Source organism: Oncorhynchus mykiss, chromosome 7 (assembly GCF_057628025.1).
Source record: "Oncorhynchus mykiss isolate SJ-2025 chromosome 7, ASM5762802v1, whole genome shotgun sequence".
Lineage (NCBI taxonomy): Eukaryota > Metazoa > Chordata > Actinopteri > Salmoniformes > Salmonidae > Oncorhynchus > Oncorhynchus mykiss.
The window spans coordinates 85,602,965-85,626,553 of record NC_143028.1 but is presented as its reverse complement, the minus strand read 5'-3'; the positions used below and the strand labels follow the sequence as shown (position 1 = coordinate 85,626,553).

The 23,589-nt window shown below is 48.7% G+C and overlaps 1 protein-coding gene across 8 annotated transcripts in view; it reads left to right on the top strand.

Annotated features, from left to right (window-relative positions):
• Window positions 1-23,589, top strand: part of LOC110528704 (CCHC-type zinc finger nucleic acid binding protein) — a 56,029-nt gene that overhangs the window by 6,165 nt on the left and 26,275 nt on the right. For 3 of the 8 annotated variants that reach the window (XM_036984377.2, XM_036984378.2, XM_036984376.2), the window contains exons 2-4: window positions 8,141-8,255; window positions 12,217-12,282; window positions 12,363-12,433. In XM_036984377.2, the coding sequence (XP_036840272.1) occupies window positions 8,153-8,255; window positions 12,217-12,282; window positions 12,363-12,433 (240 nt within the window). In that variant the 5' untranslated portion in view covers window positions 8,141-8,152. Of the gene's footprint in view, window positions 1-4,356; window positions 5,222-8,140; window positions 8,256-12,216; window positions 12,283-12,362; window positions 12,434-23,589 lie in introns of those variants that run through there. The other 5 variants (XM_090242169.1, XM_090242172.1, XM_090242171.1 and 2 more) reach the window with 3 other exon arrangements.

Here is a 23,589-nt window from a genome sequence, read left to right as displayed (position 1 = left end):
CCCATAGCTGGTGTTGCTGTGATGAATCCACCCATAGCGGGTGTTGCTGTGAGGAATCCACCCATAGCGGGTGGTGCTGTGAGGAATCCACCCATAGCGGGTGTTGCTGTGAGGAATCCACCCATAGCGGGTGTTGCTGTGAGGAATCCACCCATAGCGGGTGGTGCTGTGAGGAATCCACCCATAGCGGGTGTTGCTGTGATGAATCCACCCATAGCGGGTGTTGCTGTGAGGAATCCACCCATAGCTGGTGTTGCTGTGAGGAATCCACCCATAGCGGGTGTTGCTGTGAGGAATCCACCCATAGCGGGTGGTGCTGTGAGGAATCCACCCATAGCGGGTGTTGCTGTGATGAATCCACCCATAGCTGGTGTTGCTGTGAGGAATCCACCCATAGCTGGTGTTGCTGTGAGGAATCCACCCATAGCGGGTGTTGCTGTGAGGAATCCACCCATAGCTGGTGTTGCTGTGAGGAATCCACCCATAGCGGGTGTTGCTGTGAGGAATCCACCCATAGCGGGTGGTGCTGTGAGGAATCCACCCATAGCGGGTGTTGCTGTGATGAATCCACCCATAGCTGGTGTTGCTGTGAGGAATCCACCCATAGCGGGTGGTGCTGTGAGGAATCCACCCATAGCTGGTGTTGCTGTGAGGAATCCACCCATAGCTGGTGTTGCTGTGAGGAATCCACCCATAGCTGGTGTTGCTGTGATGAATCCACCCATAGCGGGTGTTGCTGTGAGGAATCCACCCATAGCGGGTGTTGCTGTGAGGAATCCACCCATAGCGGGTGTTGCTGTGAGGAATCCACCCATAGCGGGTGTTGCTGTGAGGAATCCACCCATAGCGGGTGTTGCTGTGAGGAATCCACCCATAGCTGGTGTTGCTGTGAGGAATCCACCCATAGCGGGTGGTGCTGTGAGGAATCCACCCATAGCGGGTGGTGCTGTGAGGAATCCACCCATAGCGGGTGTTGCTGTGAGGAATCCACCCATAGCGGGTGGTGCTGTGAGGAATCCACCCATAGCGGGTGTTGCTGTGAGGAATCCACCCATAGCTGGTGTTGCTGTGAGGAATCCACCCATAGCGGGTGGTGCTGTGAGGAATCCACCCATAGCTGGTGTTGCTGTGAGGAATCCACCCATAGCTGGTGTTGCTGTGATGAATCCACCCATAGCTGGTGTTGCTGTGAGGAATCCACCCATAGCTGGTGTTGCTGTGAGGAATCCACCCATAGCTGGTGTTGCTGTGATGAATCCACCCATAGCGGGTGTTGCTGTGATGAATCCACCCATAGCGGGTGTTGCTGTGAGGAATCCACCCATAGCGGGTGGTGCTGTGAGGAATCCACCCATAGCGGGTGTTGCTGTGAGGAATCCACCCATAGCTGGTGTTGCTGTGATGAATCCACCCATAGCTGGTGTTGCTGTGAGGAATCCACCCATAGCTGGTGTTGCTGTGAGGAATCCACCCATAGCTGGTGTTGCTGTGAGGAATCCACCCATAGCTGGTGTTGCTGTGAGGAATCCACCCATAGCGGGTGGTGCTGTGAGGAATCCACCCATAGCGGGTGTTGCTGTGATGAATCCACCCATAGCGGGTGTTGCTGTGAGGAATCCACCCATAGCTGGTGTTGCTGTGATGAATCCACCCATAGCGGGTGTTGCTGTGAGGAATCCACCCATAGCGGGTGGTGCTGTGAGGAATCCACCCATAGCGGGTGTTGCTGTGAGGAATCCACCCATAGCGGGTGTTGCTGTGAGGAATCCACCCATAGCGGGTGGTGCTGTGAGGAATCCACCCATAGCGGGTGTTGCTGTGATGAATCCACCCATAGCGGGTGTTGCTGTGAGGAATCCACCCATAGCTGGTGTTGCTGTGAGGAATCCACCCATAGCGGGTGTTGCTGTGAGGAATCCACCCATAGCGGGTGGTGCTGTGAGGAATCCACCCATAGCGGGTGTTGCTGTGATGAATCCACCCATAGCTGGTGTTGCTGTGAGGAATCCACCCATAGCGGGTGGTGCTGTGAGGAATCCACCCATAGCTGGTGTTGCTGTGAGGAATCCACCCATAGCTGGTGTTGCTGTGAGGAATCCACCCATAGCTGGTGTTGCTGTGATGAATCCACCCATAGCGGGTGTTGCTGTGAGGAATCCACCCATAGCGGGTGTTGCTGTGAGGAATCCACCCATAGCGGGTGTTGCTGTGAGGAATCCACCCATAGCGGGTGTTGCTGTGAGGAATCCACCCATAGCGGGTGTTGCTGTGAGGAATCCACCCATAGCGGGTGGTGCTGTGAGGAATCCACCCATAGCGGGTGTTGCTGTGAGGAATCCACCCATAGCGGGTGGTGCTGTGAGGAATCCACCCATAGCGGGTGGTGCTGTGAGGAATCCACCCATAGCGGGTGTTGCTGTGAGGAATCCACCCATAGCGGGTGGTGCTGTGAGGAATCCACCCATAGCGGGTGGTGCTGTGAGGAATCCACCCATAGCGGGTGTTGCTGTGAGGAATCCACCCATAGCGGGTGGTGCTGTGAGGAATCCACCCATAGCGGGTGTTGCTGTGATGAATCCACCCATAGCTGGTGTTGCTGTGAGGAATCCACCCATAGCGGGTGGTGCTGTGAGGAATCCACCCATAGCTGGTGTTGCTGTGAGGAATCCACCCATAGCTGGTGTTGCTGTGAGGAATCCACCCATAGCTGGTGTTGCTGTGATGAATCCACCCATAGCGGGTGTTGCTGTGAGGAATCCACCCATAGCGGGTGTTGCTGTGAGGAATCCACCCATAGCGGGTGTTGCTGTGAGGAATCCACCCATAGCGGGTGTTGCTGTGAGGAATCCACCCATAGCGGGTGTTGCTGTGAGGAATCCACCCATAGCGGGTGGTGCTGTGAGGAATCCACCCATAGCGGGTGTTGCTGTGAGGAATCCACCCATAGCGGGTGGTGCTGTGAGGAATCCACCCATAGCGGGTGGTGCTGTGAGGAATCCACCCATAGCGGGTGTTGCTGTGAGGAATCCACCCATAGCGGGTGGTGCTGTGAGGAATCCACCCATAGCGGGTGTTGCTGTGAGGAATCCACCCATAGCGGGTGGTGCTGTGAGGAATCCACCCATAGCTGGTGTTGCTGTGAGGAATCCACCCATAGCTGGTGTTGCTGTGATGAATCCACCCATAGCTGGTGTTGCTGTGAGGAATCCACCCATAGCTGGTGTTGCTGTGAGGAATCCACCCATAGCTGGTGTTGCTGTGATGAATCCACCCATAGCGGGTGTTGCTGTGATGAATCCACCCATAGCGGGTGTTGCTGTGAGGAATCCACCCATAGCGGGTGGTGCTGTGAGGAATCCACCCATAGCGGGTGTTGCTGTGAGGAATCCACCCATAGCTGGTGTTGCTGTGATGAATCCACCCATAGCTGGTGTTGCTGTGAGGAATCCACCCATAGCTGGTGTTGCTGTGAGGAATCCACCCATAGCTGGTGTTGCTGTGAGGAATCCACCCATAGCTGGTGTTGCTGTGAGGAATCCACCCATAGCGGGTGGTGCTGTGAGGAATCCACCCATAGCGGGTGTTGCTGTGATGAATCCACCCATAGCGGGTGTTGCTGTGAGGAATCCACCCATAGCTGGTGTTGCTGTGATTAATCCACCCATAGCGGGTGTTGCTGTGAGGAATCCACCCATAGCGGGTGGTGCTGTGAGGAATCCACCCATAGCGGGTGTTGCTGTGAGGAATCCACCCATAGCGGGTGTTGCTGTGAGGAATCCACCCATAGCGGGTGGTGCTGTGAGGAATCCACCCATAGCGGGTGTTGCTGTGATGAATCCACCCATAGCGGGTGTTGCTGTGAGGAATCCACCCATAGCTGGTGTTGCTGTGAGGAATCCACCCATAGCGGGTGTTGCTGTGAGGAATCCACCCATAGCGGGTGGTGCTGTGAGGAATCCACCCATAGCGGGTGTTGCTGTGATGAATCCACCCATAGCTGGTGTTGCTGTGAGGAATCCACCCATAGCGGGTGGTGCTGTGAGGAATCCACCCATAGCTGGTGTTGCTGTGAGGAATCCACCCATAGCTGGTGTTGCTGTGAGGAATCCACCCATAGCTGGTGTTGCTGTGATGAATCCACCCATAGCGGGTGTTGCTGTGAGGAATCCACCCATAGCGGGTGTTGCTGTGAGGAATCCACCCATAGCGGGTGTTGCTGTGAGGAATCCACCCATAGCGGGTGGTGCTGTGAGGAATCCACCCATAGCGGGTGTTGCTGTGAGGAATCCACCCATAGCGGGTGGTGCTGTGAGGAATCCACCCATAGCGGGTGGTGCTGTGAGGAATCCACCCATAGCGGGTGTTGCTGTGAGGAATCCACCCATAGCGGGTGGTGCTGTGAGGAATCCACCCATAGCGGGTGGTGCTGTGAGGAATCCACCCATAGCGGGTGGTGCTGTGAGGAATCCACCCATAGCGGGTGGTGCTGTGAGGAATCCTTGAAAAAGAAAAGGAGTGCTTCACATTCTAGGAGCTCAGATGCAATCATTTAATGACCTCTAATACCCAACGTTTCCACAGACAAGCTGTCTTCACGGTATAATGACAAACACTTGGGTCACTAGTTTATATAGTGTCAAAGGACACACAGGTGTCTGTAATCATGGCCGGGTGTGGCCTGATATCATTGGTTAATTCTAAGATATAAAAATAACATACAAAAAACTCATTAATAGCATACGATCATAGATACCATTTGGCTACATAGGCCTACAAACATTTACAATGAATAGCAAAAACACAATCACAAGAATGGCTTCAGATCAAAGTCTACGATGAGACCGAAGGGAGCAAAGGGTCTTTAAATTAAAGATCCATGCAGCCTCTCGTTTTAACAATAAATTGTCGAGGTCACCCCCTCCTAGGGAGGGTGACATGTTCGATGACGATATAACGTAGGGACAAAATCGAATGGTTTTCTTCCAAAAAGTGGTCCGCAACTGTAAGTTGAGTTTTTGCACGATGCTCCCACATTCGTACTTTAAATTTGCGCTTTGTTTTACCGACATAATTTTGACCACAAGGACAAGTTATAATATAAATAACTGGATCCAATCTTGCCACCTTACAGTTAACTATTCCAACGCAATAACGACCTGCCTCTCTCTCTCGTTGCACTACACAAGGAGACTTGCCTGTTACACGAATGCAGTAAGCCAAGGTAAGTTGCTAGCTAGCATTAAACTTATCTTATAAAACACAATCAATCATAATCACTAGTTAACTACACATGGTTTATATTTTATTTTACCTTTATTTAACTAGGCAAGTATTACTAGATATTATCTAGTGTGTCCTGCGTTGCATATAATCTGACTGAGCATACAAGTATCTGACTGAGCGGTGGTAGGCAGAAACAGGCGCGTAAACATTCATTCAAACAGCACTTTCGTGCGTTTTGCCAGCAGCTCTTCGTTGTGCGTCAAGCATTGCGCTGTTTATGACTTCAAGCCTATCAACTCCCAAGATGAGGCTGGTGTAACCGAAGTGAAATGGCTAGCTAGTTAGCGCGCGCTAATAGCATTTCAAACGTCACTGGCTCTGAGCCTTCTAGTAGTTGTTCCCCTTGCTCTGCATGGGTAACGCTGCTTCGATGGTGGCTGTTGTCGTTGTGTTGCTGGTTCGAGCCCAGGGAGGAGCGAGGAGAGGGACGGAAGCTATACTGTTACACTGGCAATACTAAAGTGCCTATAAGAACATCCAATAGTCAAAGGTTAATGAAATACACATGGTATAGAGGGAAATAGTCCTATAATTCCTATAATAACTACAACCTAAAACTTCTTACCTGGGAATATTGAAGACTCATGTTAAAAGGAACCACCAGCTTTTCATACAGTGGGGCAAAAAAAGTATTTAGTCAGCCACCAATTGTGCAAGTTCTCCCACTTAAAAAGATGAGAGAGGCCTGTAATTTTCATCATAGGTACACTTCAACTATGACAGACAAAATGAGAAGACAAAAAATCCAGAAAATCACATTGTAGGATTTTTAATGAATTTATTTGCAAATTATGGTGGAAAGTAAGTATTTGGTCAATAACAAAAGTTTATCTCAATACTTTGTTATATACCCTTTGTTGGCAATGACAGAGGTCAAATGTTTTCTGTAAGTCTTCACAAGGTTTTCACACACTGTTGCTGGTATTTTGGCCCATTCCTCCACGCAGATCTCCTCTAGAGCAGTGATGTTTTGAGGCTGTTGCTGGGCAGCATGGACTTTCAACTCCCTCTAAAGATGTTCAATGGGGTTGAGATCTGGAGACTGGCTAGGCCACTCCAGGACCTTGAAATGCTTCTTACGAAGCCACTCCTTCGTTGCCCAGGCGGTGTGTTTGGGATCATTGTCATGCTGAAAGACCCAGCCACGTTTCATCTTCAATGCCCTTGCTGATGGTAGGCTTTGTTACTTTGGTCCCAGCTCTCTGCAGGTCATTCACTCGGTCCCCCCCGTGTGGTTCTGGGATTTTTGCTCACCGTTCTTGTGATCATTTTGACCCCACGGGGTGAGATCAGTGGTCTTCCATTTCCTAATAATTGCTCCCATAGTTGATTTCTTCAAACCAAGCTGCTTACTTATTGCAGAGTCAGTCTTCCCAGCCTGGTGCAGGTCTACAATTTTGTATCTGGTGTCCCTTGACAGCTATTTGGTCTTGGACATAGTGGAGTTTGGAGTGTGACTGTTTGAGGTAGTGGACAGGTGTCTTTTATACTGATAACAAGTTCAAACAGGTGCCATTAATACAGTTAACGAGTGGAGGACAGAGGAGCCTCTTAAAGAAGAAGTCTGTGAGAGCCAGAAATCTTGCTTGTTTGTAGGTGACCAAATACTTATTTTCCACCATAATTTGCAAATAAATTAATAAAAAATCCTACAATGTGATTTTTCTGTTTTTTTTTCTCATTTTGTCTGTCATAGTTGAAGTGTACCTATGATGAAAATTACAGGCCTCATCTTTTTAAGTGGGAGAACTTGCACAATTGGTGGCTGACTAAATACTTTTTTGCCCCACTGTATGTTCTGAGCATCGGACTGAAACGGTAGCTTTCTTATTGCACTTTTACTTTCTTCTCCAACACTTTGTTTTTGCATTATTTAAACCAAATTGAACATGTTTCATTATTTATTTGAGGCTAAATTGATTTTATTGATGTATTATATTAAGTTAAAATAAGTGTTCATTCAGTATTGTAATAATTGTCATTATTACAAATACATTTTTAAAAAGTTGTCCGATTTTAATCGGTATTGGCTTTTTTGGGTCTCCAATAATTGGTATCGGCGTTGAAAAATCATAATCGGGAAATTTTGGGGTGGTAAATCAGTTTACCAATTGATCTCTGCAATTACTGCCCCGTGAGAATACGAACAAGGGGAGAGTCCGAAAAAACAATACCGATACGGTCATCGGATCTTAGAATGTGCCGATGTTTGAATGGTTACCTTAATTTGTTCAGAGCACTTTGAATAGTGGGTAGTTAGAACTGTTGGATTCTGGGTTAAACTTGGAACATTGCTATGCGAGAGACATGATACACCAGAAGTAAGACTATAGTATCTGATGGGTGATAGAGACTGGTTTTTACATCAGAAGTTAATGGTTATCTCTATGAACCAGATGGCTTTGAAATGTGCTGAGTAGACGGGAGAAAGTCACAGGATTGCTATGGGGGATACGGGTGGAGGTATTTGGATTAGGTTGTAGGGTTAGTGATCTGACTACGTCTGTCTCTCTCTCAGGTTGTAGGGTTAGTGATCTGACTATGTCTGTCTCTCTCTCAGGTTGTAGGGTTAGTGATCTGACTATGTCTGTCTCTCTCTCAGGTTGTAGGGTTAGTGATCTGACTATGTCTGTCTCTCTCTCAGGTTGTAGGGTTAGTGATCTGACTATGTCTGTCTCTCTCTCAGGTTGTAGGGTTAGTGATCTGACTATGTCTGTCTCTCTCTCAGGTTGTAGGGTTAGTGATCTGACTATGTCTGTCTCTCTCTCAGGTTGTAGGGTTAGTGATCTGACTATGTCTGTCTCTCTCTCAGGTTGTAGGGTTAGTGAAATGACTGTGTCTGTCTCTCGGGTTGTAGGAACACGTGGAGATGAGTAGTAATGAGTGTTTTGGATGCGGCCGCACCGGCCACTGGATCAAGAACTGTCCGAATGCCGGGCGGGGACGAGGCAAGGGCCGCGGGAGGGGGAAAGGTAAGGTACTGACTACATTACAGGGTAGTGATCAATAGACGGGGAAAGGTACTGACTACATTACAGGGTAGTGATCAATAGATGGGGAAAGGTACTGACTACATTACAGGGTGGTGATCAATAGACAGGGAAAGGTACTGACTACATTACAGGGTAGTTATCAATAGACGTGGAAAGGTACTGACTACATTACAGGGTAGTGATCAATAGACGGGGAAGGTAAGGTACTGACTACATTACAGGGTAGTGATCAATAGACTGGGAAAGGTAAGGTACTGACTACATTACAGGGTAGTGATCAATAGACTGGGAAAGGTAAGGTACTGACTACATTACAGGGTAGTGATCAATAGATGGGGAAAGGTACTGACTACATTACAGGGTGGTGATCAATAGACGGGGAAAGGTAAGGTACTGACTACATTACAGGGTAGTGATCAATAGATGGGGAAGGTAAGGTACTGACTACATTACAGGGTAGTGATCAATATATTGGGAAAGGTAAGGTACTGACTACATTACAGGGTAGTGATCAATAGACTGGGAAAGGTACTGACTACATTACAGGGTGGTGATCAATAGATGTTGAAAGGTACTGACTACATTACAGGGTAGTGATCAATAAACGGGGAAAGGTACTGACCACATTACAGGGTAGTGATCAATAGACGGGGAATGGTACTGACTACATTACAGGGTAGTGATCAATAGATTGGGAAAGGTAAGGTACTGACTACATTACAGGGTAGTGCTCAATAGACTGGGAAAGGTACTGACTACATTACAGGGTATTGATCAATAGATGGGGAAAGGTACTGACTACATTACAGGGTAGTGATCAATAGACTGGGAAAGGTACTGACTACATTACAGGGTGGTGATCAATAGATGTTGAAAGGTACTGACTACATTACAGGGTAGTGATCAATAAACGGGGAAAGGTACTGACTACATTACAGGGTAGTGATCAATAGACGGGGAATGGTACTGACTACATTACAGGGTAGTGATCAATAGACGGGGAACGGTACTGACTACATTACAGGGTAGTGATCAATAGACTGTGAAAGTTAAGGTACTGACTACATTACAGGCTGGTGATCAATAGACAGGGAAAGGTACTGACTACATTACAGGGTAGTGATCAATAGATGTTGAAAGGTACTGACTACATTACAGGGTGGTGATCAATAGATGGGGAAAGGTACTGACTACATTACAGGGTAGTGATCAATAGATGTTGAAAGGTACTGACTACATTACAGGGTGGTGATCAATAGATGGGGAAAGGTAAGGTACTGACTACATTACAGGGTGGTGATCAATAGACGTGGAAAGGTAAGGTACTGACTACATTACAGGGTGGTGATCAATAGACGGGGAAAGGTACTGACTACATTACAGGGTAGTAATCAATAGATGTTGAAAGGTACTGACTACATTACAGGGTGGTGATCAATAGATGGGGAAAGGTACTGACTACATTACAGGGTGGTGATCAATAGATGGGGAAAGGTAAGGTACTGACTACATTACAGGGTGGTGATCAATAGATGGGGAAAGGTACTGACTACATTACAGGGTAGTGATCAATAGACGGGGAAAGGTACTGACTACATTACAGGGTAGTGATCAATAGACTGGGAAAGGTACTGACTACATTACAGGTTAGTGATCAATAGACTGGGAAAGGTACTGACTACATTACAGGTTAGTGATCAATAGACTGGGAAAGGTACTGACTACATTACAGTGTAGTGATCAATAGATGGGGAAAGGTACTGACTACATTACAGGGTAGTGATCAATAGACGTGGAAAGGTACTGACTACATTACAGGGTAGTGATCAATAGACAGGGAAAGGTACTGACTACATTACAGGGTAGTGATCAATAGACGGGGAAAGGTACTGACTACATTACAGGGTAGTGATCAATAGATGGGGAAAGGTAAGGTACTGACTACATTACAGAGTAGTGATCAATAGATGGGGAAAGGTAAGGTACTGACTACATTACAGGGTAGTGATCAATAGACGGGGAAAGGTACTGACTACATTACAGGGTAGTGATCAATAGATGTTGAAAGGTACTGACTACATTACAGGGTAGTGATCAATAGATGGGGAAAGGTACTGACTACATTACAGGGTGGTGATCAATAGATGGGGAAAGGTAAGGTACTGACTACATTACAGGGTGGTGATCAATAGACTGGGAAAGGTAAGGTAGTGACTACATTACAGGGTAGTGATCAATAGATGTTGAAAGGTACTGACTACATTACAGGGTGGTGATCAATAGACGGGGAAAGGTAAGGTACTGACTACATTACAGGGTGGTGATCAATAGACGTGGAAAGGTAAGGTACTGACTACATTACAGGGTAGTGATCAATAGACAGGGAAAGGTACTGACTATATTACAGGGTACTGATAAATAGCCTGGGAAAGGTACTGACTACATTACAGGGTAGTGATCAATAGATGGGGAAAGGTACTGACTACATTACAGGGTGGTGATCAATAGATGGGGAAAGGTACTGACTACATTACAGAGTAGTGATCAATAGACTGGGAAAGGTACTGACTACATTACAGGGTAGTGATCAATAGACTGGGAAAGGTAAGGTACGGACTACATTACAGGGTAGTGATCAATAGATGGGGAAAGGTACTGACTACATTACAGGGTAGTGATCAATAGACAGGGAAAGGTAAGGTACTGACTACATTACAGGGTAGTGATCAATAGACGGGGAAAGGTACTGACTACATTACAGGGTAATGATCAATAGATGGGGAAAGGTAAGGTACTGACTACATTACAGGGTAATGATCAATAGACTGGGAAAGGTACTGACTACATTACAGGGTAGTGATCAATAGATGTTGAAAGGTACTGACTACATTACAGGGTAGTGATCAATAGACAGGGAAAGGTAAGGTACTGACTACATTACAGGGTAGTGATCAATAGGCGGGGAAAGGAAAGGTACTGACTACATTACAGGGTGGTGATCAATAGACGGGGAAAGGTAAGGTACTGACTACATTACAGGGTACTGATAAATAGCCTGGGAAAGGTACTGACTACATTACAGGGTAGTGATCAATAGACGGGGAAGGTACTGACTACATTACAGGGTAATGATCAATAGATGGGGAAAGGTAAGGTACTGACTACATTACAGGGTAGTTATCAATAGACGTGGAAAGGTACTGACTACATTACAGGGTAGTGATCAATAGACGGGGAAGGTACTGACTACATTACAGGGTAATGATCAATAGATGGGGAAAGGTAAGGTACTGACTACATTACAGGGTAGTGATAAATAGCCTGGGAAAGGTACTGACTACATTACAGGGTAATGATCAATAGATGGGGAAAGGTAAGGTACTGACTACATTACAGGGTAATGATCAATAGACTGGGAAAGGTACTGACTACATTACAGGGTAGTGATCAATAGATGTTGAAAGGTACTGACTACATTACAGGGTAGTGATCAATAGACAGGGAAAGGTAAGGTACTGACTACATTACAGGGTAGTGATCAATAGACGGGGAAAGGAAAGGTACTGACTACATTACAGGGTGGTGATCAATAGACGGGGAAAGGTAAGGTACTGACTACATTACAGGGTAATGATCAATAGATGGGGAAAGGTAAGGTACTGACTACATTACAGGGTAGTGATCAATAGATGGGGAAATGTACTGACTACATTACAGACCCGCGCTGTGTTCAGTACGGCTCACTTTGAACCTGAACGTGAAGTCTTGTAGTTTTCTATCTTCCCATATAACTCAGTTTCAAGCTTTCTGTCCTGTTTGGTCTTACTGAGCATGGCCCTGGCTAGCTCTGAGGGTGCTAACAACTGTGGTCGTGTGCTAACTTCTAAATCGATTCCTGGCAAAGCAATGTTGATTTAATAATGTTATTCCTTTTCCTCAGATCTGTTCTGCTATCGCTGTGGCGAGCCTGGGCATGTTGCCAGGGACTGTGAGAGGACTGAGGATGGTAAGCATTTCAACACCTGCTTTACTGGTCTATTGCTTTGTCATAAGTAACATGTTCCTCTGGTGATTCTTCCATCCCAGCGTGCTACAACTGTGGTCGTGGAGGACACATTTCCAGAGACTGTAAGGAGCCCAAGAAGGAGAGGGAACAGGTGTGTTAGAACTATGGCAAGGCCAGTGTATTATAATGTTATTATGTTAGAACTAGGGCAAGGCCAGTGTATTATAATGTTATTATTTTAGAACTAGGGCAAGGCCATTGTGTTGTAGTGTTAGAACTAGGGCGAAGCCGGTGTGTTTGTAGTGTTAGAACTAGGGCGAGGCCGGTGTGTTGTAGTGTAGTATTAGAACTAGGCCTAGGTCGGTGTGTTGTAGTGTTAGAACTAGGGCTAGGCCATTGTGTTGTAGTGTTAGAACTAGGGCGAGGCCATTGTGTTCTAGTGTTAGAACTAGGGCGAGGCCGGTGTGTTGTAGTGTTAGAACTAGGGCGAGTCCAGTGTGTTGTAGTGTTAGAACTAGGGCGAGGCCAGTGTGTTGTAGTGTTAGAACTAGGGCGAGGCCGGTGTGTTGTAGTGTTAGTTCTAGGGCGAGGCCGGTGTGTTGTAGTGTTAGTTCTAGGACGAGGCCGGTGTGTTGTAGTGTTAGAACTAGGGCGAGGCCGGTGTGTTGTAGTTTAGTATTAGAACTAGGGCGAGCCCGGTGTGTCGTAGTGTTAGTTCTAGGGCGAGGCCGGTGTGTTGTAGTGTTAGAACCAGGGCGAGCCCGGTGTGTCGTAGTGTTAGTTCTAGGACGAGGCCGGTGTGTTGTAGTGTTAGTTCTAGGGCGAGGTCGGTGTGTTGTAGTGTTAGAACCAGGGCAAGCCCAGTGTGTTGTAGTATTAGAACTAGGGTGAGGCCGGTGTGTTGTAGTGTAGTATTAGAACTAGGGCGAGGCCGGTGTGTTGTAGTGTAGTATTAGAACTAGGGCGAGTCCGGTGTGTTGTAGTGTAGTATTAGAACTAGGGCGAGTCCAGTGTGTTGTAGTGTAGTATTAGAACTAGGGCGAGGCCGGTGTGTTGTCGTGTTAGAACTAGTGCGAGGCCGGTGTGTTGTAGTGTTAGAACTAGGGCGAGGTCGGTGTGTTGTAGTGTTAGAACTAGGGCGAGGCCGGTGTGTTGTAGTGTTAGAACTAGGGCGAGGCCAGTGTGTTGTCGTGTTAGAACTAGGCCGGTGTGTTGTAGTGTTAGAACTAGGGCGAGGCCGGTGTGTTGTAGTGTAGTATTAGAACTAGGGCGAGGCCGCTGTGTTGTAGTGTAGTATTAGAACTAGTGCGAGGCCGGTGTGTTTGTAGTGTAGTATTAGAACTAGGGCGAGGCCGGTGTGTTGTAGTGTTAGAACTAGGGCGAGGCCGGTGTGTTGTCGTGTTAGAACTAGGGCGAGGCCGGTGTGTTGTCGTGTTAGAACTAGGGCGAGGCCGGTGTGTTGTCGTGTTAGAACTAGGGCGAGGCCGGTGTGTTGTCGTGTTAGAACTAGGGCGAGGCCGGTGTGTTGTCGTGTTAGAACTAGGGCGAGGCCGGTGTGTTGTCGTGTTAGAACTAGGGCGAGAACGGTGTGTTGTAGTGTTAGAACTAGGGCGAGGCCGGTGTGTTGTAGTGTTAGAACTAGGGCGAGGCCGGTGTGTTGTAGTGTTAGAACTAGGGCGAGGCCAGTGTGTTGTCGTGTTAGAACTAGGCCGGTGTGTTGTAGTGTTAGAACTAGGGCGAGGTCGGTGTGTTGTAGTATTAGAACTAGGGCTAGGCAGGTGTAGTGTAGTATTAGAACTAGGACGATGCCGGTGTGTTGTAGTATTAGAACTAGGGCGAGGCCGGTGTGTTGTAGTGTTAGAACTAGGGCGAGCTCGGTGTGTTGTAGTATTAGAACTAGGGCTAGGCAGGTGTAGTGTAGTATTAGAACTAGGACGATGCCGGTGTGTTGTAGTATTAGAACTAGGGCGAGGCCGGTGTGTTGTAATGTTAGAACTAGGGCGAGGTCGGTGTGTTGTAGTGTTAGAACTAGGGCTAGGCCATTGTGTTGTAGTGTTAGAACTAGGGCGAGGCCATTGTGTTCTAGTGTTAGAACTAGGGCGAGGCCATTGTGTTCTAGTGTTAGAACTAGGGCGAGGCCATTGTGTTCTAGTGTTAGAACTAGGGCGAGGCCATTGTGTTGTAGTGTTAGAACTAGGGCGAGTCCAGTGTGTTGTAGTGTTAGAACTAGGGCGAGGCCAGTGTGTTGTAGTGTTAGAACTAGGGCGAGCCCGGTGTGTCGTAGTGTTAGTTCTAGGACGAGGCCGGTGTGTTGTAGTGTAGTATTAGAACTAGGGCGAGCCCGGTGTGTCGTAGTGTTAGTTCTAGGGCGAGGCCGGTGTGTTGTAGTGTTAGTTCTAGGGCGAGGCCGGTGTGTTGTAGTGTTAGTTCTAGGGCGAGGCCAGTGTGTTGTAGTGTTAGAACCAGGGCAAGCCCAGTGTGTTGTAGTATTAGAACTAGGGCGAGGCCGGTGTGTTGTAGTGTAGTATTAGAACTAGGGCGAGGCCGGTGTGTTGTAGTGTAGTATTAGAACTAGGGCGAGGCCGGTGTGTTGTAGTGTAGTATTAGAACTAGGGCGAGTCCAGTGTGTTGTAGTGTAGTATTAGAATTAGGGCGAGGCCGGTGTGTTGTCGTGTAAGAACTAGGGCGAGGCCAGTGTGTTGTCGTTTTAGAACTAGGGCGAGGTCGGTGTGTTGTAGTGTTAGAACTAGGGCGAGGCCGGTGTGTTGTAGTGTTAGAACTAGGCCGGTGTGTTGTAGTGTTAGAACTAGGGCGAGGACGGTGTGTTGTAGTGTAGTATTAGAACTAGGGCGAGGCCGGTGTGTTGTAGTGTAGTATTAGAACTAGCGCGAGGCCAGTGTGTTGTCGTGTTAGAACTAGGCCGGTGTGTTGTAGTGTTAGAACTAGGGCGAGGCCGGTGTGTTGTAGTGTAGTATTAGAACTAGGGCGAGGCCGGTGTGTTGTAGTGTAGTATTAGAACTAGGGCGAGGCCAGTGTGTTGTCGTGTTAGAACTAGGCCGGTGTGTTGTAGTGTTAGAACTAGGGCGAGGCCGGTGTGTTGTAGTGTAGTATTAGAACTAGGGCGAGGCCGGTGTGTTGTAGTGTAGTATTAGAACTAGGGCGAGGCCGGTGTGTTGTAGTGTAGTATTAGAACTAGGGCAGGCCGGTGAGTTGTCGTGTTAGAACTAGGGCGAGGCCGGTGTGTTGTAGTGTTAGAACTAGGGCGACGCTGGTGTGTTTGTAGTGTTAGTTCTAGGGCGAGGTCGGTGTGTTGTAGTTTAGTATTAGAACTAGGGCGAGGCCGGTGTGTTGTAGTGTAATATTAGAACTAGGGCGAGGCCGGTGTGTTGTAGTGTAATATTAGAACTAGTGCGAGGCCGGTGTGTTGTAGTGTACTGTTAGAACTAGGGCGAGGCCGGTGTGTTGTAGTATTAGAACTAGGGCTAGGCAGGTGTAGTGTAGTATTAGAACTAGGACGATGCCGGTGTGTTGTAGTATTAGAACTAGGGCGAGGCCGGTGTGTTGTAGTGTTAGAACTAGGGCGAGTCCAGTGTGTTGTAGTGTAGTATTAGAACTAGGACGAGTCCAGTGTGTTGTAGTGTAGTATTAGAACTAGGGCGAGGCCGGTGTGTTGTCGTGTTAGAACTAGGGCGAGGCCGGTTTGTTGTCGTGTAAGAACTAGGGCGAGGCCAGTGTGTTGTCGTTTTAGAACTAGGGCGAGGTCGGTGTGTTGTAGTGTTAGAACTAGGGCGAGGCCGGTGTGTTGTAGTGTTAGAACTAGGGCGAGGCCAGTGTGTTGTCGTGTTAGAACTAGGCCGGTGTGTTGTAGTGTTAGAACTAGGGCGAGGCCGGTGTGTTGTAGTGTAGTATTAGAACTAGGGCGAGGCCGGTGTGTTGTAGTGTAATATTAGAACTAGGGCGAGGCCGGTGTGTTGTAGTGTAATATTAGAACTAGTGCGAGGCCGGTGTGTTGTAGTGTACTGTTAGAACTTCGGCGAGGCCGGTGTGTTGTAGTATTAGAACTAGGGCTAGGCAGGTGTAGTATTAGAACTAGGACGATGCCGGTGTGTTGTAGTATTAGAACTAGGGCGAGGCCGGTGTGTTGTAGTGTTAGAACTAGGGCGAGGTCGGTGTGTTGTAGTGTTAGAACTAGGGCGAGGCCATTGTGTTCTAGTGTTAGAACTAGGGCGAGGCCGGTGTGTTGTAGTGTTAGAACTAGGGCGAGTCCAGTGTGTTGTAGTGTTAGAACTAGGGCGAGGCCAGTGTGTTGTAGTGTTAGAACTAGGGCGAGGACGGTGTGTTGTAGTGTTAGTTCTAGGGCGAGTCCGGTGTGTTGTAGTGTTAGTTCTAGGGCGAGGCCGGTGTGTTGTAGTGTTAGTTCTAGGGCGAGGCCGGTGTGTTGTAGTGTTAGTTCTAGGGCGAGGCCGGTGTGTTGTAGTGTTAGTTCTAGGGCGAGGCCGGTGTGTTGTAGTGTTAGTTCTAGGGCGAGGCCGGTGTGTTGTAGTGTTAGAACCAGGGCGAGCCCGGTGTGTCGTAGTGTTAGTTCTAGGACGAGGCCGGTGTGTTGTAGTGTTAGAACTAGGGCGAGGCCGGTGTGTTGTAGTGTAGTATTAGAACTAGGGCGAGCCCGGTGTGTCGTAGTGTTAGTTCTAGGGCGAGGCCGGTGTGTTGTAGTGTTAGTTCTAGGGCGAGGCCGGTGTGTTGTAGTGTTAGAACTAGGGCGAGGCCGGTGTGTTGTAGTGTTAGAACTAGGGCGAGGTCGGTGTGTTGTAGTATTAGAACTAGGGCTAGGCAGGTGTAGTATTAGAACTAGGACGATGCCGGTGTGTTGTAGTATTAGAACTAGGGCGAGGCCGGTGTGTTGTAGTGTTAGAACTAGGGCGAGGTCGGTGTGTTGTAGTGTTAGAACTAGGGCGAGGCCATTGTGTTCTAGTGTTAGAACTAGGGCGAGGCCATTGTGTTCTAGTGTTAGAACTAGGGCGAGGCCGGTGTGTTGTAGTGTTAGAACTAGGGCGAGTCCAGTGTGTTGTAGTGTTAGAACTAGGGCGAGGCCAGTGTGTTGTAGTGTTAGAACTAGGGCGAGGCCGGTGTGTTGTAGTGTTAGTTCTAGGGCGATGCCGGTGTGTTGTAGTGTTAGTTCTAGGGCGAGGCCGGTGTGTTGTAGTGTTAGTTCTAGGGCGAGGCCGGTGTGTTGTAGTGTTAGAACCAGGGCGAGCCCGGTGTGTCGTAGTGTTAGTTCTAGGACGAGGCCGGTGTGTTGTAGTGTTAGAACTAGGGCGAGGCCGGTGTGTTGTAGTGTAGTATTAGAACTAGGGCGAGGCCGGTGTGTTGTAGTGTAGTATTAGAACTAGGACGAGTCCAGTGTGTTGTAGTGTAGTATTAGAACTAGGGCGAGGCCGGTGTGTTGTAGTGTAGTATTAGAACTAGGGCGAGTCCAGTGTGTTGTAGTGTAGTATTAGAACTAGGGCGAGGCCGGTGTGTTGTCGTGTTAGAACTAGTGCGAGGCCGGTGTGTTGTAGTGTTAGAACTAGGGCGAGACCGGTGTGTTGTAGTGTAGTGTTAGAACTAGGGCGAGGCCGGTGTGTTTAGTGTTAGAACTAGGGCGAGGCCGGTGTGTTTAGTGTTAGAACTAGGGCGAGACCGGTGTGTTGTAGTGTAGTGTTAGAACTAGGGCGAGACCGGTGTGTTGTAGTGTAGTATTAGAACTAGGGCGAGGCCGGTGTGTTGTAGTGTAGTATTAGAACTAGGGCGAGGCCGGTGTGTTGTAGTGTTAGAACTAGGGCGAGGCCATTGTGTTGTCGTGTTAGAACTAGGGCGAGGTCGGTGTGTTGTAGTATTAGAACTAGGGCGAAGCAGGTGTAGTGTAGTATTAGAACTAGGGCGAGGCCGGTGTGTTGTAGTATTAGAACTAGGGCGAGGCCGGTGTGTTGTAGTGTTAGAATTAGGGCGAGGCAGGTGTTTTGTAGTGTAGTATTAGAACTAGGGCGAAGCAGGTGTGTTGTAGTGTAGTATTAGAACTAGGGCGAGGCCGGTGTGTTGTAGTGTAGTATTAGAACTAGGGCGAGGCCGGTGTGTTGTCGTGTTAGAACTAGTGCGAGGCCGGTGTGTTGTAGTGTTAGAACTAGGGCGAGGCCGGTGTGTTGTCGTGTAAGAACTAGGGCGAGGCCAGTGTGTTGTCGTGTTAGAACTAGGGCGAGGTCGGTGTGTTGTAGTGTTAGAACTAGGGCGAGGCCGGTGTGTTGTAGTGTTAGAACTAGGGCGAGGCCAGTGTGTTGTCGTGTTAGAACTAGGCCGGTGTGTTGTAGTGTTAGAACTAGGGCGAGGTCGGTGTGTTGTAGTATTAGAACTAGGGCTAGGCAGGTGTAGTGTAGTATTAGAACTAGGACGATGCCGGTGTGTTGTAGTATTAGAAATAGGGCGAGGCCGGTGTGTTGTAGTGTTAGAACTAGGGCGAGCTCGGTGTGTTGTAGTATTAGAACTAGGGCTAGGCAGGTGTAGTGTAGTATTAGAACTAGGACGATGCCGGTGTGTTGTAGTATTAGAACTAGGGCGAGGCCGGTGTGTTGTAATGTTAGAACTAGGGCGAGGTCGGTGTGTTGTAGTGTTAGAACTAGGGCTAGGCCATTGTGTTGTAGTGTTAGAACTAGGGCGAGGCCATTGTGTTCTAGTGTTAGAACTAGGGCGAGGCCATTGTGTTCTAGTGTTAGAACTAGGGCGAGGCCATTGTGTTCTAGTGTTAGAACTAGGGCGAGTCCAGTGTGTTGTAGTGTTAGAACTAGGGCGAGGCCAGTGTGTTGTAGTGTTAGAACTAGGGCGAGCCCGGTGTGTCGTAGTGTTAGTTCTAGGACGAGGCCGGTGTGTTGTAGTGTAGTATTAGAACTAGGGCGAGCCCGGTGTGTCGTAGTGTTAGTTCTAGGGCGAGGCCGGTGTGTTGTAGTGTTAGTTCTAGGGCGAGGCCGGTGTGTTGTAGTGTTAGTTCTAGGGCGAGGCCAGTGTGTTGTAGTGTTAGAACCAGGGCAAGCCCAGTGTGTTGTAGTATTAGAACTAGGGCGAGGCCGGTGTGTTGTAGTGTAGTATTAGAACTAGGGCGAGGCCGGTGTGTTGTAGTGTAGTATTAGAACTAGGGCGAGGCCGGTGTGTTGTAGTGTAGTATTAGAACTAGGGCGAGTCCAGTGTGTTGTAGTGTAGTATTAGAATTAGGGCGAGGCCGGTGTGTTGTCGTGTAAGAACTAGGGCGAGGCCAGTATGTTGTGGTTTTAGAACTAGGGCGAGGTCGGTGTGTTGTAGTGTTAGAACTAGGGCGAGGCCGGTGTGTTGTAGTGTTAGAACTAGGCCGGTGTGTTGTAGTGTTAGAACTAGGGCGAGGACGGTGTGTTGTAGTGTAGTATTAGAACTAGGGCGAGGCCGGTGTGTTGTAGTGTAGTATTAGAACTAGCGCTAGGCCAGTGTGTTGTCGTGTTAGAACTAGGCCGGTGTGTTGTAGTGTTAGAACTAGGGCGAGGCCGGTGTGTTGTAGTGTAGTATTAGAACTAGGGCGAGGCCGGTGTGTTGTAGTGTAGTATTAGAACTAGGGCGAGGCCGGTGTGTTGTAGTGTAGTATTAGAACTAGGGCAGGCCGGTGAGTTGTCGTGTTAGAACTAGGGCGAGGCCGGTGTGTTGTAGTGTTAGAACTAGGGCGACGCTGGTGTGTTTGTAGTGTTAGTTCTAGGGCGAGGCCGGTGTGTTGTAGTGTTAGTTCTAGGGCGAGGCCGGTGTGTTGTAGTGTTAGAACCAGGGCGAGCCCGGTGTGTCGTAGTGTTAGTTCTAGGACGAGGCCGGTGTGTTGTAGTGTTAGAACTAGGGCGAGGCCGGTGTGTTGTAGTGTAGTATTAGAACTAGGGCGAGCCCGGTGTGTCGTAGTGTTAGTTCTAGGGCGAGGCCGGTGTGTTGTAGTGTTAGTTCTAGGGCGAGGCCGGTGTGTTGTAGTGTTAGAACTAGGGCGAGGCCGGTGTGTTGTAGTGTTAGAACTAGGGCGAGGTCGGTGTGTTGTAGTATTAGAACTAGGGCTAGGCAGGTGTAGTATTAGAACTAGGACGATGCCGGTGTGTTGTAGTATTAGAACTAGGGCGAGGCCGGTGTGTTGTAGTGTTAGAACTAGGGCGAGGTCGGTGTGTTGTAGTGTTAGAACTAGGGCGAGGCCATTGTGTTCTAGTGTTAGAACTAGGGCGAGGCCATTGTGTTCTAGTGTTAGAACTAGGGCGAGGCCGGTGTGTTGTAGTGTTAGAACTAGGGCGAGTCCAGTGTGTTGTAGTGTTAGAACTAGGGCGAGGCCAGTGTGTTGTAGTGTTAGAACTAGGGCGAGGCCGGTGTGTTGTAGTGTTAGTTCTAGGGCGATGCCGGTGTGTTGTAGTGTTAGTTCTAGGGCGAGGCCGGTGTGTTGTAGTGTTAGTTCTAGGGCGAGGCCGGTGTGTTGTAGTGTTAGAACCAGGGCGAGCCCGGTGTGTCGTAGTGTTAGTTCTAGGACGAGGCCGGTGTGTTGTAGTGTTAGAACTAGGGCGAGGCCGGTGTGTTGTAGTGTAGTATTAGAACTAGGGCGAGGCCGGTGTGTTGTAGTGTAGTATTAGAACTAGGACGAGTCCAGTGTGTTGTAGTGTAGTATTAGAACTAGGGCGAGGCCGGTGTGTTGTAGTGTAGTATTAGAACTAGGGCGAGTCCAGTGTGTTGTAGTGTAGTATTAGAACTAGGGCGAGGCCGGTGTGTTGTCGTGTTAGAACTAGTGCGAGGCCGGTGTGTTGTAGTGTTAGAACTAGGGCGAGACCGGTGTGTTGTAGTGTAGTGTTAGAACTAGGGCGAGGCCGGTGTGTTTAGTGTTAGAACTAGGGCGAGGCCGGTGTGTTTAGTGTTAGAACTAGGGCGAGACCGGTGTGTTGTAGTGTAGTGTTAGAACTAGGGCGAGACCGGTGTGTTGTAGTGTAGTATTAGAACTAGGGCGAGGCCGGTGTGTTGTAGTGTAGTATTAGAACTAGGGCGAGGCCGGTGTGTTGTAGTGTTAGAACTAGGGCGAGGCCATTGTGTTGTCGTGTTAGAACTAGGGCGAGGTCGGTGTGTTGTAGTATTAGAACTAGGGCGAAGCAGGTGTAGTGTAGTATTAGAACTAGGGCGAGGCCGGTGTGTTGTAGTATTAGAACTAGGGCGAGGCCGGTGTGTTGTAGTGTTAGAATTAGGGCGAGGCAGGTGTTTTGTAGTGTAGTATTAGAACTAGGGCGAAGCAGGTGTGTTGTAGTGTAGTATTAGAACTAGGGCGAGGCCGGTGTGTTGTAGTGTAGTATTAGAACTAGGGCGAGGCCGGTGTGTTGTCGTGTTAGAACTAGTGCGAGGCCGGTGTGTTGTAGTGTTAGAACTAGGGCGAGGCCGGTGTGTTGTCGTGTAAGAACTAGGGCGAGGCCAGTGTGTTGTCGTGTTAGAACTAGGGCGAGGTCGGTGTGTTGTAGTGTTAGAACTAGGGCGAGGCCGGTGTGTTGTAGTGTTAGAACTAGGGCGAGGCCAGTGTGTTGTCGTGTTAGAACTAGGCCGGTGTGTTGTAGTGTTAGAACTAGGGCGAGGTCGGTGTGTTGTAGTATTAGAACTAGGGCTAGGCAGGTGTAGTGTAGTATTAGAACTAGGACGATGCCGGTGTGTTGTAGTATTAGAAATAGGGCGAGGCCGGTGTGTTGTAGTGTTAGAACTAGGGCGAGCTCGGTGTGTTGTAGTATTAGAACTAGGGCTAGGCAGGTGTAGTGTAGTATTAGAACTAGGACGATGCCGGTGTGTTGTAGTATTAGAACTAGGGCGAGGCCGGTGTGTTGTAATGTTAGAACTAGGGCGAGGTCGGTGTGTTGTAGTGTTAGAACTAGGGCTAGGCCATTGTGTTGTAGTGTTAGAACTAGGGCGAGGCCATTGTGTTCTAGTGTTAGAACTAGGGCGAGGCCATTGTGTTCTAGTGTTAGAACTAGGGCGAGGCCATTGTGTTCTAGTGTTAGAACTAGGGCGAGTCCAGTGTGTTGTAGTGTTAGAACTAGGGCGAGGCCAGTGTGTTGTAGTGTTAGAACTAGGGCGAGCCCGGTGTGTCGTAGTGTTAGTTCTAGGACGAGGCCGGTGTGTTGTAGTGTAGTATTAGAACTAGGGCGAGCCCGGTGTGTCGTAGTGTTAGTTCTAGGGCGAGGCCGGTGTGTTGTAGTGTTAGTTCTAGGGCGAGGCCGGTGTGTTGTAGTGTTAGTTCTAGGGCGAGGCCAGTGTGTTGTAGTGTTAGAACCAGGGCAAGCCCAGTGTGTTGTAGTATTAGAACTAGGGCGAGGCCGGTGTGTTGTAGTGTAGTATTAGAACTAGGGCGAGGCCGGTGTGTTGTAGTGTAGTATTAGAACTAGGGCGAGGCCGGTGTGTTGTAGTGTAGTATTAGAACTAGGGCGAGTCCAGTGTGTTGTAGTGTAGTATTAGAATTAGGGCGAGGCCGGTGTGTTGTCGTGTAAGAACTAGGGCGAGGCCAGTATGTTGTGGTTTTAGAACTAGGGCGAGGTCGGTGTGTTGTAGTGTTAGAACTAGGGCGAGGCCGGTGTGTTGTAGTGTTAGAACTAGGCCGGTGTGTTGTAGTGTTAGAACTAGGGCGAGGACGGTGTGTTGTAGTGTAGTATTAGAACTAGGGCGAGGCCGGTGTGTTGTAGTGTAGTATTAGAACTAGCGCTAGGCCAGTGTGTTGTCGTGTTAGAACTAGGCCGGTGTGTTGTAGTGTTAGAACTAGGGCGAGGCCGGTGTGTTGTAGTGTAGTATTAGAACTAGGGCGAGGCCGGTGTGTTGTAGTGTAGTATTAGAACTAGGGCGAGGCCGGTGTGTTGTAGTGTAGTATTAGAACTAGGGCAGGCCGGTGAGTTGTCGTGTTAGAACTAGGGCGAGGCCGGTGTGTTGTAGTGTTAGAACTAGGGCGACGCTGGTGTGTTTGTAGTGTTAGTTCTAGGGCGAGGCCGGTGTGTTGTAGTTTAGTATTAGAACTAGGGCGAGGCCGGTGTGTTGTAGTGTAATATTAGAACTAGTGCGAGGCCGGTGTGTTGTAGTGTGCTGTTAGAACTAGGGCGAGGCCGGTGTGTTGTAGTATTAGAACTAGGGCGATGCCGGTGTGTTGTAGTATTAGAACTAGGGCGAGGCCGGTGTGTTGTAGTGTTAGAACTAGGGCGAGTCCAGTGTGTTGTAGTGTAGTATTAGAACTAGGACGAGTCCAGTGTGTTGTAGTGTAGTATTAGAACTAGGGCGAGGCCGGTG